The sequence below is a fragment of the Geospiza fortis genome, unplaced genomic scaffold (genome assembly GCF_000277835.1).
Source record: "Geospiza fortis unplaced genomic scaffold, GeoFor_1.0 scaffold97, whole genome shotgun sequence".
Lineage (NCBI taxonomy): Eukaryota > Metazoa > Chordata > Aves > Passeriformes > Thraupidae > Geospiza > Geospiza fortis.
Window position 1 is genome coordinate 4,017,519 of NW_005054343.1, and position 14,612 is coordinate 4,032,130.

General features: G+C 45.4%; 1 protein-coding gene across 1 annotated transcript; it reads right to left on the reverse strand.

Moving 5' to 3' along the window:
- Window positions 1-1,975: 1,975 nt before the first annotated feature.
- On the reverse strand, window positions 1,976-14,310 carry CENPT (centromere protein T). The gene is made up of 13 exons (XM_031058484.1): window positions 14,159-14,310; window positions 13,937-14,063; window positions 13,321-13,414; window positions 13,005-13,138; window positions 12,171-12,204; window positions 11,060-11,202; window positions 10,179-10,607; window positions 7,328-7,489; window positions 6,797-7,000; window positions 6,066-6,153; window positions 4,646-4,810; window positions 3,977-4,081; window positions 1,976-2,346 (listed from the first exon to the last, which is right to left on the reverse strand). Exons 1-13 carry the CDS (start codon window positions 14,276-14,278, stop codon window positions 2,223-2,225), a joined length of 1,929 nt encoding a protein of 642 aa, XP_030914344.1. The 5' UTR covers window positions 14,279-14,310; the 3' UTR covers window positions 1,976-2,222.
- Window positions 14,311-14,612: the final 302 nt, after the last annotated feature.

Sequence of the window (14,612 nt, forward strand, 5' to 3'; positions counted from 1 at the left end):
CAGGGACGGGGCACGAGGGACCCCGGCTGGGCCCTGCAGCTCACAAAGGATCCTTCGGGTCCCAGCTGGATCCATATCGCTACACAGTCTTTGTATGTATTTATATATACGTATTTTTTTTAATCCAATTATGCCTTGAGAGTACACCACAAAAAAATGAACTGCTGCTGTGAAGCCACGGCCAGCAGGAAGAAAAACAAGATCCTTGAGCAGACTTCTAGTATAAGTTCATTCTTCTGTGTATGACACACGTAATTCCATGTTTCCATTCTTTTTCCATGTCTCCATAGCAATAAACAGGCCTTGTCATCATTCCAAAGCCATGAATGTTGGAGCAACTGGGGCCCTTCTTAAGGCAAGAGCTGCATTCTCTTGGTCTGCACTGAAGTTACAGGTCTGACACAAGGTGCTCTTGACAGAATGATCGTCCCTTCCTTGAGAGAATATTTATATAGTTATATATTTAGACTACATCTCTAGTTATAATATATATATTTAGATATCCATACAAGCCACTTTGATACAAAAAGTTACATACAGCCTCTGAGGCTCCAGGCTGCCAAACAGGTATCAACTGTTTGGAATACACCCAGTCTAAGGAAAGGCTCCATTGAGTTGAACAATTCCCATGGAACATCCAACCCCAGTGTCAGCCCAACATGTGACAGGCAGCAGGTGCAAAGCACTGCCTCCTTCCATTGCTCCCCTTGGGAGCTGCAGCTCCTGGTGAGAAGAAGGTGAACTCTGACACACCCTGGAGAAGGGAATCCCATCCATGCAGGACATGCAGACCCTGCTGCCAGCAGAGCTTCTCAAAAGATCCTTTTTTTTCCAAGACTTCAGTCACACTATATCAGCAAAAAATGCTCTTTGTTGTAGTAATGGAATTCTGTTTTGAAAAAATCCTTGAAAAATGCCTGCCATTTGGATTGGCATTGGCTGATGAAGAGATTTTAACTGTACTGGCCATTGTGTCCTTCAGTGTTGTTCAGAACCCGTTTAACCTGCAGCTCCTGCTGCCAAGAGCTGGGTTGGATTTCCAGGAGTCCCTATGAACTGTGCCCTGTGGCTGGGGTTTGAGGAGACTGTACTGCACACACAGCATAACCCACAGGGGAGGAGGATCCACACCTGCAGCAGGATTTAGGACAGCCTCAGATGGGGAGAAACAACTCATGCCACACTGAGTGCCCAGAAGGAACTGCAGAGAAAATCCAGTACCCATCTCCATCCCTCTGAAACTGGTACATGTGACAGGCATTATTCTTTCCCAGCTTCTGAACTATCCTACAAAGTCACACTCCCTGGCACCCTTTGCTGTGCCAGATCTCATTCCTAGTGTGGTTTAGGCTCCCTGGAAGCAATACAACCACACACAAAAGTTTTGCTTTGTTTCCCTGTGTGAGGAGCACAGCATGGACCAGCTCCTCCAAGCAGCAAATGCCTGGATGTCACAGACACATTTTATGAAAAATCCTTTCCTTAGGATTTTTTCTCCTGAGAAGCCTCAGGAACAACATGTAAACAATGGTTATCTGCTGCTGTAGAATGCAACAGGTGCATCTGTGATTGGTCTCATGTGGTTGTTTCTAATTAATGGCCAATCACAGTCCAGCTGGCTTGGACTCTCAGTCAGACAGAAGCTTTTGTTATCATGCTTTTTCTATTCTTAGCTAGCATTCTGATGAAATCCTTTCTTCTATTCTTTTAGTATAGTTTAATATAATATATATAATAAAATAATAAATCAGCCTTCTGAAACACGGAGTCAGATCCTTGTCTCTTCCCTCATCCTCAGACCCCTGTGAACACGGTCACACCTGCACAGGAACACCAGTGGAAAACAAAGGGGCACCATGGCTGGCATGAAGAGCACCCACACAGCCCAATGCCTGCTAGGAACAATTTGAACACCACAATGCAGGAGCCTCTCAGCTCACTGGCATAAACAGCATTGGCATCACAAAAAAAAAAATGCATGTAACATTTTATTTATCAGAGCTGTACAAGTATCCAAAGGTAACATATAAAAATATGGATAGTCAAATTTTGTAACAAAGGCTGGTGAGCCCCAGCAGGGTTTGGTGGCCACAGCACAAGCTGCCTCCCCTTAGGAGAACATCCAGCAGTGGCTGCCTGACTGGAAAAAGCATCACCTGGAGAAGTGACATGCAACAACCCCTGGGAGCAGCCACCATCCAGCCCAGGCTAGCCCTGCACCTTCACTTGCAGGGCATCACTTTGTTTCCACTCACAGCCACGGGGATCAGGAGCCTGCGGTACTCCAGGGGGAGGTAACGCTCGATCAGCACCCTCAGAGGCATCTTGTCTGTCACCAGCCCCTGCCTTCAGCCAGAGAGAGCAGGGAAGAAACAAGAGCTGTTAGTGAAATGTGTTTCCACTCAATGCCACAGTAAAGCTTTCTTGCAGCGATGTTTTTGCATTGAAGAGCTGAAATGCTCTGACTGCTTGTGACAAACAGCTCCAGACTCGTGTTTGCAGGCGCTGCTGAGCTCCTGTGCATGGTGCAATGCAGGGCTGCCCACACAGCAGAGCAGACAGACCCAGAGGGGTCCTGCAGAGCAGCTTCCCACTGTTTACCATGGGGATATTCATCTATATTGATCAGGACCAAAGTAGAGGCTCATTGCTTTCTAAATTCACAATCCACCTACCATGGATAAATTCTACCCTTTGAAGATGTGCACAGAATGATGTGACAGAAGGAAATAGCTCAGTAACCAGATTTGGCATTTGCCAGCTGGGCAGGCTATGGAGTTTTCCTGTACACCATTTAGCTGACTGGCCTGAAAAAGTCAGCGTCTCCCAGTTTCATAGAAAGAAAGGAAGTGCAAAATTTGTTCACACTTCCCATGTGGAAGGAACAGAGGTGCTGTTCTTATGCAATGAGCCAGCAACAATTCCTGATCTCTTTATCAGGCAGAAAAAGGCATAAAGACATCTAGAACAAAGTTAAACAACAAGTACATGGAATTCCCAAACCAGGACAAGTAACCCACTGTGCCTGCTGGCCTGTTCATACCAACCTCAGCACACACCTGTCAGGTGGGAAAACAGAATCTCTGCATCAGGACAGCAACAGATTATTCTTTTTAAGCAAGCAGCAGCACCAGCTCACCTACAGAGGCCCATGCAAAGCCAGAGTCATCAGCTGTGCCCTGCACTATCCCCCAGGTGACTTTAACATCACATTTGAAACTCTTCCAGTGGAGATTAAGAACAACCACCCAGAGTAAGGACTTTAAATGAAAAGTGGTGGATTGCTTCAGGCCTCACAGAGGGCTTCCAAGTAAAGAAAAAATCCCTTGTGTTTTGGTCACAGAACAAGGTCAATCCAGGCAGGAGATGGGGCAGCTGTGAATGTCCAGAGGACAGAACACCAGTGAGGCAGCTCTGAGAACAGCTCTTCAGGCTGCTGCCCAGGAATGGCACTGTTAGGAGAGGCCAGCCCTGCCCACCCGGGCTGGGGGCTCTTTCTCCTGCTTTCAAGAGGAACTGTCAGTTTGGATCCCAAGGATCAGCTTGTGCAGCAGCAGCAAGAGCAAGTCACCAAAACAGACAGCAGGACATGTGAAAATGCTCAGAGTGTCAGCTGCAGATATTTTAGCAAAGAGCTCACTGGAGGATGCAAACAGTGCAGCCCAGCCTCCCTCTTAGCATTTCTCTACTTCTTCTACACATTCTACACCAATCCCTCTCCCCTTGGTTCCTCAGATGACTCCTTGCACTCACAGCCCCTCACTACTTCCCCTTGCCCCTCCATCATCACCAAGGGGTGCAACCCAAGTCCAGGGATGTCTCCTGGGACAGAAGTGGCCTCACACAGAGTAAATCTCAGATCCCACACTTACTATGCAAACTCTGCTGGTGGCACATTCTGGCAACAACCAGGTGTTACTGGGCCATCAAAGCACCACCAAACACTACTGCAGATTAGTAACAACCCTTCCATTACCTTCTCATGAGGACTTCCAGGTCAGCTGCCTCCACTGTCTTCCTCCCTGCATGGCGGCTGTAAGCTTCCAGATCATCACTCAGCTGCTTGAAGTATCTCTCTGAGCTGAGGGAGGAAATCAAAGCAGATCAAAGCTGGTGTGAACACCAGCTACTCACCCCCTTCTGCAGGCCAAGCTGCACCAGAGCTGCTCCTTGTGCAGGTCACAGCCTGCCAGGGAAAGCTGGGGGAGAAGAAACTCTCCAGCCCATGAACAAAGCTTGGCTTCTCAGCTCAGGCTCCCTGGAACTTCAGTGCCAAGACAGCTGTGAAACAGCTGCACAACTAGAACCCTTCCCAAACTTCCCACACTTGCAGGAGCAGGGGTTGACACCAGTGACAGAAATCAGCACTGAGGGGCAGATATTGGCTGCTGCAGTGAGAGTGTTCAAACAATACACAGACTTTACTCATGAAGGTAACAAGGTCTAAGGGTGCAAAAAGCTGAGAGATCTGGATTCCAATGGAACACAGCACACCCTCAATGTGCCCAGCACAATGGCCATTGTCCAGAGCATCCTGCTCAGCTTCTCAGCAGCAGTCCCAGCAGGTTTATTACCGCAGGGGAGAAAAGAAAGAAAAAAACCTCAATAGCAAAAATAATGGAAAGAGCAGTTTGTTGCTACATACCATTTTTCAACAATTTGGAATGCCTCTCTGGTTACTGGCATTTTAGCAAAATGTCTGAATATTTCCTTTATCAAACTCCTGGGTACTTGAGGCTCCCGTGGTTTCTTCTGGGATGTTGCCAATCTCTTTGGAACTGTCTTACGCTGCAGCAGCTGCAGGGGAGACCTTTGAGGAAAATTGAAAATTCACACATTGAATGAATAAGGGAGAGGCAGAGAACACCAGGCTGAGTTTGGAGAAACCCTAAGCTGAACTGGAAGGGATAAGAACTACCTTGAGCTCTTCATTCTTTCTCCCTCCCAATTCTTCAAAACTCTCATGGCCACACAGGGCAGTTTGCAAACAGTTCATGTGGCATTATGGCCTTCAGAGAAGCAATCCAGGCTCAAGTTGCCTTGATTCCAGAGTGCTCGTGTAACACACTCTCAGCAAACTGGAGTTCTCTGCAGTTTCCAGTGCATCCCTGCAGTATTCCCTTTCCAGTAGTGCACAAAGTTTGAGGCACCACAGGTCACCTCTGCATCTGTGGACAGGGGAAGCTGCTCTGCAGGGAATCCTTCTACACTATTAAAAACTTCAATGGGGGCTTTTTTTGTGGGTTGTAAGGTTCCCCATCCCTCCATTAAACAAGACTGTAAGTCCTAAAGGAAATTACAATTGTCTTCCATTCTAAAATAGGAAAAATTGTAATATGGAAAAGTTAAGTGAAATCTATGGATTCACTCAGATGTAATTGGAAAACAACAGAAAAAAACTAGAATCTCAGGCTAACACATGCAAAACCCCAGACAGGGTGTGTGGATCACTTGACTCTCTCCAGTCCACCCATATGTGGGCAAAAGAATTTTGTCTTCTTGTTTATTGCTTTAATAGACAAAGCTCTGAAGTCATGGGCTAGAAGATTCCTCCTGTTCCCTAGGACCCACTGCTAGCAGCTCTGATGAAACTAAATTTCTAGTCAAGAGGGTGAAAGTGTTAACTAATTTGGAGTAATGCAGAGGACAGGTTCACTTTCTGCCTCTAAGAGAGCTTCATTTTAGTCAACACATGGCAACTGCACACAGCTTTAGGCTTCTGCAGTCAATACAAGTATGTCATTCCAGGTGATCAGTGTCTTGCCCTTCTGTATTTCCCCCTCTTCTGCAAGGGCCTCTGCATTCCCTACTGGAGTCTATGGCTCCAGAGTGGCTTACCAATTGAAAAACTCCTAGGAAAAGTTTTGGCCTTTAGCACAAGAAAATATTACAAGAACGTTAATTGGAAAGCCTCAAGGCATCAGATCTGCCCTGGAAGAGCACTGACATTCACTCAGACTTCAGCACTGCTCACTCCCTGTGGCAGCTGCCAGAGCAGCTGGCAAAGCCAGGCTCTGCTCTGCCCTAGCCCCACCTCTGCCAGGCTGGACAAGGCTTAGGCTTACCTGGGAGCAGCAGGTTTTGCAGGTTTTGCTGACAGCAGGAGGTTGCGGGCTGGAGCACGGACAAATGCAGGAGTCTTCATGGAAACCTCTGGGAAAAAAGTACTGGAGGAACTGAAGTGTCTTTCCAGAGCTCCTGGAGCAGGCAGTGCTGCCACAGCAGACAGAAACCCAGCCAGCTCCCCACATGGCTGTGCTCTGGCTGTGCCCCACAGCACCCTGAGCCAGCAGAGCTGCTGGCTGCTGCAGTGCCACACCCCCAACTCCTGTCACACAGGCTGGTGGCTCCCTTTGGGCCCCTGTGCTGGCCCAGCTGGCTGGCCAGGCTGCAGGGACACACACACAGCACCAGGCTGCAGTGGCTGATGGCTGGGTTAATTTAGGTTGCCACAAAGCTGCATCCTTTATAACCACAGAGAACTTCAAAGTCTAGAAGTTACCTCTGTCATCTTGCTAAGCCACTGGCAAATGCTCCTGGACAAAGGGACAAGCTGACTACAGAGTCACGTTGCAAGGGCCAGACTATAAACTTCTCCCTGTCTGCAGTTTCATAACTCCCTCCGGGCAAGGCTCCTGTTATCAGCATGCCACCTGTTCTCTGCTATGAACCCACAGCAGTTTCCTCCAAGTCTAATCTGCATTGTCTTTAACTTCACTCTTGAACTTCTTCACTTCTTAACAAGTGAGAGCAGGAAAGAAAAGAATGTAAAAGAAATGCTGAGCAGATTCCTTACCTTCACTGGCAGGGTATTCAGCTTCATCCTCAGCAGGCTCCTCCACTGAACTATCCAAATTTAGCATCATAGCCTGGTCCTGTAGTTCATCTCCTTGTTCATCAGTTTCATCTACTGGAGTCATCTCAGGTTTTTCAAATGAGGAAAAGGCATGAGAGTGCCTGCCCAGACTTTCAGCTCCAATGCCCCTGGTAATCTCACGTTCTAGATTTCCAAAACAGAAAAAATAAAGCACTGAAACAAAGATCTTTGCCTGATTCTGGAACTTCCACTAGTAAATTTTAATCAAAGATACCTGCTGTAACTATACATTTCTAAATACTACTGCCAGTACAATTTTGGTTTCCCTTTAAATAAAATGCAGTCTTCCAGATTAAAATGACAAAATCAGTTTGATATTTCCCCAGTAATTAGGCCAGCTTCCAGAAAACAAAGGAAGTTAAGTGTCTCTCTCAGCACTGATGCCAGTCATGCAGCATGAGAGCACTCTGGCACTACAGAGAGCTGTCAGCATTAGAATGGTGTCCTCACCAGCTCTGGGAGAGCTGTGGGCTCCAGTGCTGCCCTCTGCTGAAGGAGCCATTTCTGTTTCACCTCTGCTGTTCTGTGCTGCAGTTATCTGCAATTCTGCTTTTTCAGCCAGTTTCTTCTCCAAATGTTCAGAATGTCCAGCACTTGCACCATGTTCTACAGCTAAAATAAGAAATTCTATTATACATCTTACCTACAAAAACCCCAACCAACCACCAGCACACAGTTCAACCACCACTGGAATTTATTTGTGATAAATAAACTCAGCCATAAGCTGTAAACAAGAAAAGCAGATGCAGTTCCCTTCACAGCTGAGAAATGCCCAACTTTTCCTGTGTTTGCTCCACAGGCACCTAATTAGGGGCCCATCAGATCCCAACGAAGGAATTTTACTTACAGTAAGCAGAGCTCCTCCAGATCTGCCATCTTTATGGCCATTTTCAATTTTGGTGATTGTGTAAAAGACCAATTTCTTTTCCTTTAAATCTAACAATACCTGGAGTTTGTGCTCAGAATCTCCTCATCATTTCCTCCATTTTTCTGATTAAACAATTTCGTAAGATATATATTCCATTGTGGGGAGAAGAGAGCCTAGAGTGGTTTTAACCATGCAGGACAAGCCTCTGGCATGCAGGATGAGAAATAATACAGACACATGACTTGCTTATGTTTAAAAACTTGAGCTACTACTTAAGTATTCCTTTTTCCTTTATACTATATATATAGTCCACATATCTGTTACTATGTAGCTCATTAAGCAGAAACCCACACAGGTAATTACTTTGTGAAAATTGGGCACTCTGACATCATGACACACATGACAATGCTGTCACTCACTGAAGGGTCTGGAAATCTTGGCTGAGCCCAGAACCAAAAGCTGTCAAACTGCACTTTTACCATCCTCTCCAGCAACTTCAGAGTTTTCACACTGAAAAGCACAAGTGTCACAAGGCCTTGGGACCCCCAAGCCCAAGTGAAGGGCACAAGGAAATGTGGCCAAAGGTAATGCAAAAATCAGTTTTATCAACTTCACTAACCAGAATATTGAGCTGCCTACATCAACACAGGGCCTAAAATGAAGTGAAATATTAAGCAGCTTAGATTAGTCAGATGAGGGCTCTTCATCTTTCCTATGGGAAGCTGAGCAGTAGTACAGATCTGCCAAAACATATGAACCTTTATTCCACTTCCAGTCACAGCCCACTTTTAGAGAGCTTGTCTGGAAATGACCAAGTATTTCTGGTATGCCTTGAGTTAAATTATTTCCAGCATCTACTGTACAATTAAGTCTTATTTTAATCTGAGTAGAATAAATTTTATTTTACAAGTCACCTGAAACACTCTGTTTAAATCAGATTATACTCCATTCCCTTTCTACAATGAAAGTACTTCTTACCCTCTTGGGAAATCTTTTCCTGTTCCACTCCATTCTCTGTATTAATCATCTCTTCTTCTGTATCACTTATTTCTAGGTCTTCGATTATATGGGACACAACTTGTCTCAAATATATGCGGGAAACATTTAGATTGACTGGGGATCCCAAATATGTACTTGAACTTTTGGAGGGCAGAGAGGCGTTCCATCTATAAACACCTAGAACAGATCATTAATGTGTCTCCTGGTAACTTTTGGAATTTTCTTTTAACTTTCCTGGTAAATACAAAACCAACCAAGGAGGGAGAAGAAGACACACAAGAAACATTTGTGTGCACTTCAAGAAGTTTAGGGAATTGGCATCGAACCTTAGGAACCAGTTGGAAAAATCTTTGCAACTGTTTTTCAGTTGACACTGAGGAGCAACACCACCAGCAGCCTCCTGTGGTAGAGCAGAACTATGTCACCATTAACATCTGACATTAATGCCTTACTAACTCCAGCATCTTAAAGATCAGTTCACTCCCTCTCCTCTTCCCCTCATTGGATCCAGTCCCCTATTCCACATTCCCCACACTCTGCATTATCTTTCCCTTTGTCCTAAAAATGCCTGCCATTGGAGCCCTCTGAGCAACTAACCTTCTTCTGGTCATTCCTTCCCTTGTTCTTTCAAAACAACTTTTGCCTGGTCCAAACAGCATGAGGAAAATGTGCTCCCATTTACACAACCAGGACAAGGCCAGGGAAATGAATGCCAAGGAGAGGTACCAGGGGAAAACTGGCAAGCAAAAGGAATTGCAAAGCACTGATACAGAGTGAGCAGGGAGGCAACTGCCCCTGTCCAAAGATTTTTAAGGCCCTGGAGACAATGGAGAGGTTGGTTGTGACAAATAAGTGACCATACCACAGTGAAGGTCTGGACTAGGAACTTCCAGAGATTCCTTCCACGTCTGCCTACATGTCCTACATATTATCTCCTTATTTTTGTGACCAATTTAGGGTGCCCACTTCTGGGTCCCAGTACAAAGGAGAGATGGACACAGTGGAGAGCCCAGGAAAGGCCCACCAGGACAGTTAAGGGACTGAAGCATCTCTCCTAGAAGGAAAGGCTGACAGAGCTGGGACTGTTCAGCCTAGAGAAGGCTTAGGGCAGATCTTACCAATATACACAAGTGCCTGAAGGCAGGGTGTAAGGCAGACAGAGCCAGACTCTTCCCAGTGATGGCCAGTGCCAAGAGAAAAGGCAACTGGCACAGACTGGAACATGGGAGGCTCCATCTGAACAGAAGGAAGACAGTTTGCAGCCAATACCCTAGGAGACTCCTAAGAGCCACTTAGACAGGGTCCTGGGCAATCTACTCTATATGGCCCTGCCAGGGCAGAGGGGCAGGAGAAAATAACCTTGAGGTCCCTTTCTACCTCAACCACTCTGTGAGTTCAGGTAACACCTGCTAAGCCTTAACCCATAGTACTCACTGCAAACCACCTCTTCTTCAGCAATAGAAATCTGTGCCATTGGGTTACTCTGCTGGGAGTGATCTTGTTTTTCTTCTCCCTGTTTTGCAGGAGTTTCTGGAGATACATGAGTCATTCTGCCAACATGCTCATCATCAAGGCTTGAGCTCTTGGAGTATCTTTGGGTCCTTCCCTGGTTTGTGCTCACACTGGATACCAGGCCCTCCAGCCTTGCTTCCTCTTGATCTGCATCAGAAATCGGGCTCCTCTGTGCTGAAGATTTTGAATCTGACAGCTGGGGTTCAAGAGCAGACAATTTATGTTGGCTCTCTTCATCCAGCTGGGGCTGAACAAAGAGCTCTGTGCTATTCATCATCATTTCTGCATCACTGGTCAGCATGCTTGTTCGAATCCCAGATGCAGATTGTGAGTCCACAAGATCATTCTGTCCTGTTGAGAAAGTTTTAAAACAAATTTTGTGTGAAAAACTGTTCAAGGTCATAGGGACACACTATACTACCAGGACTTGTGTAATTCACAATTAAGTCATTCAACCAAATTTTACTTCTTCTCAGCAGATCAAACACTGACACTGTATGACCCCACTTCTGTGCCCACAACTCTCTCTACCAAACAAAAGAGACCTCAGTACCCACAGATGAAGAGGATCCCCAACAATTCCTGTGGTTTAAACAACCAAACTGGGCAAAGTACACATTTAAGTGCATAGAATCAAAGGAACTGCCAAGGCAGAACCTCATTCTAATCTTGCCTCCCAAATCCCACTCTATTTCTGTCAATGTGTTAGTAAATTTTAAATTCTAAAATACAGACCATGCTTCAGTAAATGCTTCTAAAAGCCCCTTTGCTTCCCAAAAGAGAAATAACACCACTAAAGAAACCTTTGTTCTTCAGCATGTTCTGTTCCACTCTGCCTTCAAAGGCTTGCATGTCAACAGCCTTGCGGGTTCTGGGCCTCCGCAGCAAGCCCCTCTTCTCAACGGTGTCTGGGGCCAGCAAGGAACCCACAGACATACGAAGGGACCTATAAAAAGAGGGGAAAAACTGTCAAAATCACACACCCCACTTTCCCCCTCAGAATACATGATGGAATTTTAAAAATCTTTAAAAAAAATAAAAAGGGGGAAAAAAAGTTTGAGAGTAAATATATACCCTAAATGACAATGGGGTGGTAGGAGGACTTCCCAATAAGTTTAAGAATCTACTTATTATCAATACTCTCAGCAAAGTACAGCTTCCAACACACTGAGACTGGTTTAAGAGAGAGCTGATAGCAACACCTGAAGCACAGGAAATGTTTCTCACTGCAGGTGTTTTGCACCCTGAAGACCAACCATGCTCAATGACCTCCTGTCCCTCTCTCCAGGCAACCCCATTAAAAAAGGGGGTTCAGAGGGTTCAAAGACAGAAGTACAGAATGCAGCCCCAAAAAGCATCCTGTGTGGCACCCCAGGCAAGGGCTGCAGTGAGAAGGGTGAAGTAATGTGCTGATTTTGGCCAGGGTCCTTTGCAAAGTACACAGGCAACACCAGAAAGTAAATTCTTTGATTCACTAAAAAGCTTTTAAAGTCCAGAAAATACTGCATAGATGCAATTGATGTGATAAAACTATGAACAGGCAGGGATAATAGTCTAAGGTATATTGTGTACTGATTTACATAATTTTCTAAGGTATATTGTGCAGTGATTTACTGCTGGAAGCATGAGAATGAAAGGAAAAAAGGAATGATCCAAGCAAGCGAAAAGAGGAGCAATAGTAGCAATACAAGCTAGACCAAGCCAGGCACACAGTGCAGAGCCACAGTTTCTGAAAATCAAAAGGTGTGTGGTGCAACACCTTGAAATTCCATCAGCAGAGGGGCAGATGCCTGTTATTGCTAACACTAACACAGGTCTTGAACATGAACCCAGGCATCTGCACTGTTCCTCACCCCTTCAGATGTGATCACAGCCAGGACAGACAGAATTTAAGACATTTTAGGTTAAACTCACCGAGTCATAACTGTGCTGTCCAACGCTGATTGAGCTAGAAAAAGTGAATGGCAAATTAGTTGAGAAACTACACACCAGGCTACAGGAACATCCCAACAGATCTTCCTCTTTTCAGAGCCAGCCCTGCTACAATCCTCAAAGATCATACTTTGGTGCAAACAGAATTAGGTAACGGGGTCACTTTACCATTTCTTGTCTACATTTCAGAATTGTGTATTAGAAATCTAATAAGCAATTTCTAAAAGGGTAAGAAAATAGTTATTTCAATGAAAAATTAACATGGCATATACTCTCAGATTTAATAATTTTAATTTTACCACACTGATAACAAGATGTTAGGTCTTGGTCACAGCCACCTTTCAGCAACCCAACCCAAACACACCTGGAGTTTTAGAAACACAGATAACTATTCCACAGACTCTTGATGAAACTGGAACTCAAACATGTTCTGTTCACAAAGAACTTTTTATCATTATTTTATATAATTGCAATGGAAACTATGCAGCTGCTTGGATTTTAAAGTTTCTAGAACTGAGAAGAAGAAAGGGTTCCTCTGGAGACACAAAACTCAAAAAGCACCAAGTTGCAAAAGTAGTCAGGAAATTATATACAGTTGTGGCAGAGCCTAGAACTTGGCTTAAAAAGGTTTATTTTAAATTTGATAGGATGGGGGCTTTTACTTTCTCCATTTCCCCTTTGCATGAGATATTGCAATCTGGATTCCAAACCTACCACTGCCCAACTGGGCTGCTCCTGACAACTGAGCTGAGCAGGTGAGAACAGGCTGACAGCAAATGCAGCACTCTGCAAGGTAATTCTTGACTGCAGCCTTACCTTGGTACTGGGGAAGTCGGCTCTCTGCTGCCCTCTCAAATTCAGAAATGCTGAATTTTCTTCTCTTCTTTTTCATGTTGAACACAGTGATAGATGTGTCCTCAGGAGCAACATCTGGCAGCTGCAATTCCCCCCTGCCAAAACAAACCAAGCTGGAGAAGCATTCCTGATAATCCCACCTGACAAGATGCAATTCTGATCACTGAAACACAAGTAGAGAAGTCCTGCTCCCCAGTCCCACCACATAAACTGCAGCTATAACAGCAGTGTAATAGAAATGTAATAAAAGTGTAAATTATAAAAACTCCCTACTTACATGCTGGAAACCCTCTTAGATGGGACTTCTGAATGAGTTTCTTCTGTGTCTTCATGGTTAGATACCTGAGGTGCCAGTGGTGAAACTTGGGGCTCTGCCAACAAACCAGAACATTTCCTTTCCTCAATTCAATACAGCAGGGTGTCACATCTACACTACAGGCTGTAAATAACATTTACTAGCAGGTGAAAATAAAGACCTAGTGAAAACTGTTTGGGTTCTGCTCCTGGGAAGGCTGGCAGTGACAAAGCCAGTGGTGACAGGGGGCAGCACAGGGGGTCCCTGCACTGCAGCAGAATAACTCACAGCTAATCCTACAGCCAAAGGCAGCACCAGGATTATGTGCTCAGTCACCAGGATAAGAAGTGAAGAGGGTTTTGAAGAGAATCTTCAAAGCTCTGATTTCACCAGTGCAAGGCCTGGTCTCAGACAGCTGAATCCTGCATTCAGGTGCCCTGCAGTGACTCTGTTACATAAATCAGTCATACAACAATCTGATTTCTGTTTCATGGAACAGGGAAAGGATAATGGGCCGGCAAGGAACATCCTCAGTTTTCTTAATTTTCCAAAACCATTGTTTTTCTGTTCTCAATTCTCCTGAAAAAAAGCCACTTACGGTTCTGCATGACTCTCTTGAGCATAAGCCGTGGTGTGCCATTTCTGAGATCAGGGAACACTCCCAGTCTCTGCTTTGCCAAGGTGCTCCTGACAGATTTACTCTTATTTTCTACACTCGATCCAGTCTAGAGGGAAATCAAGAGACAAGCAATTCAAAGCTATGATTTTTATTATTAAAGACCCCAACATCAAAAGCATCCACCACCCATGTTCTACTAACAAGCTCAGCAAGCTGGTAAGAAACTTTTTCCAAATTCCAAAGAGAAATTGCGCGTGTTGGCTTTTTGACAACGGTGACACTTCCCGTGTGGACGGGAGACAAATCAGCTGAGGGAATCATCCAGGGGGGCTCCAGTATAAAACTCTCCTGTGGAATCATCCAGGGGGGTTCCAGCAAAAAACCCTCCTGTGGACGGAATCCTGAGCGGCCTCAGAGCACAGCCGCCACCTAAACCCGCCGAGCGCCAAAGTCAGGGCTTTCGGCTTATTTCCCACGATTAAAGGCGAACAAGGGTGCGGGAGCGGCCTCCGCTCCTGCTTCAGAGGCCTCGCTGCTGTCTCAAACCGGGAGCGACCGGGAGAGCGGCACCGGGCGAGTCCCACGGGATGTCGATCCCAACAGCGATTCTCCTTTCCTCCCTTCTTTCTTTTCTTCCTCCCCTCCCTCCCTCTCT

Excerpts from the sequence above, each read along its gene's own strand:
- CENPT (XM_031058484.1), bottom strand. The coding sequence starts at position 14,278 with ATGATTCCCTCAGCTGATTTGTCTCCCGTCCACACGGGAAGTGTCACC. Across the intron at positions 13,139-13,320 it reads TCTAAGAGGGTTTCCAGCAT|GGGGGAATTGCAGCTGCCAG; the intron begins GTAAGTAGGGAG and ends TTGTTTTGGCAG. Across the intron at positions 12,205-13,004 it reads CCGACTTCCCCAGTACCAAG|CTCAATCAGCGTTGGACAGC; the intron begins GTAAGGCTGCAG and ends CACTTTTTCTAG.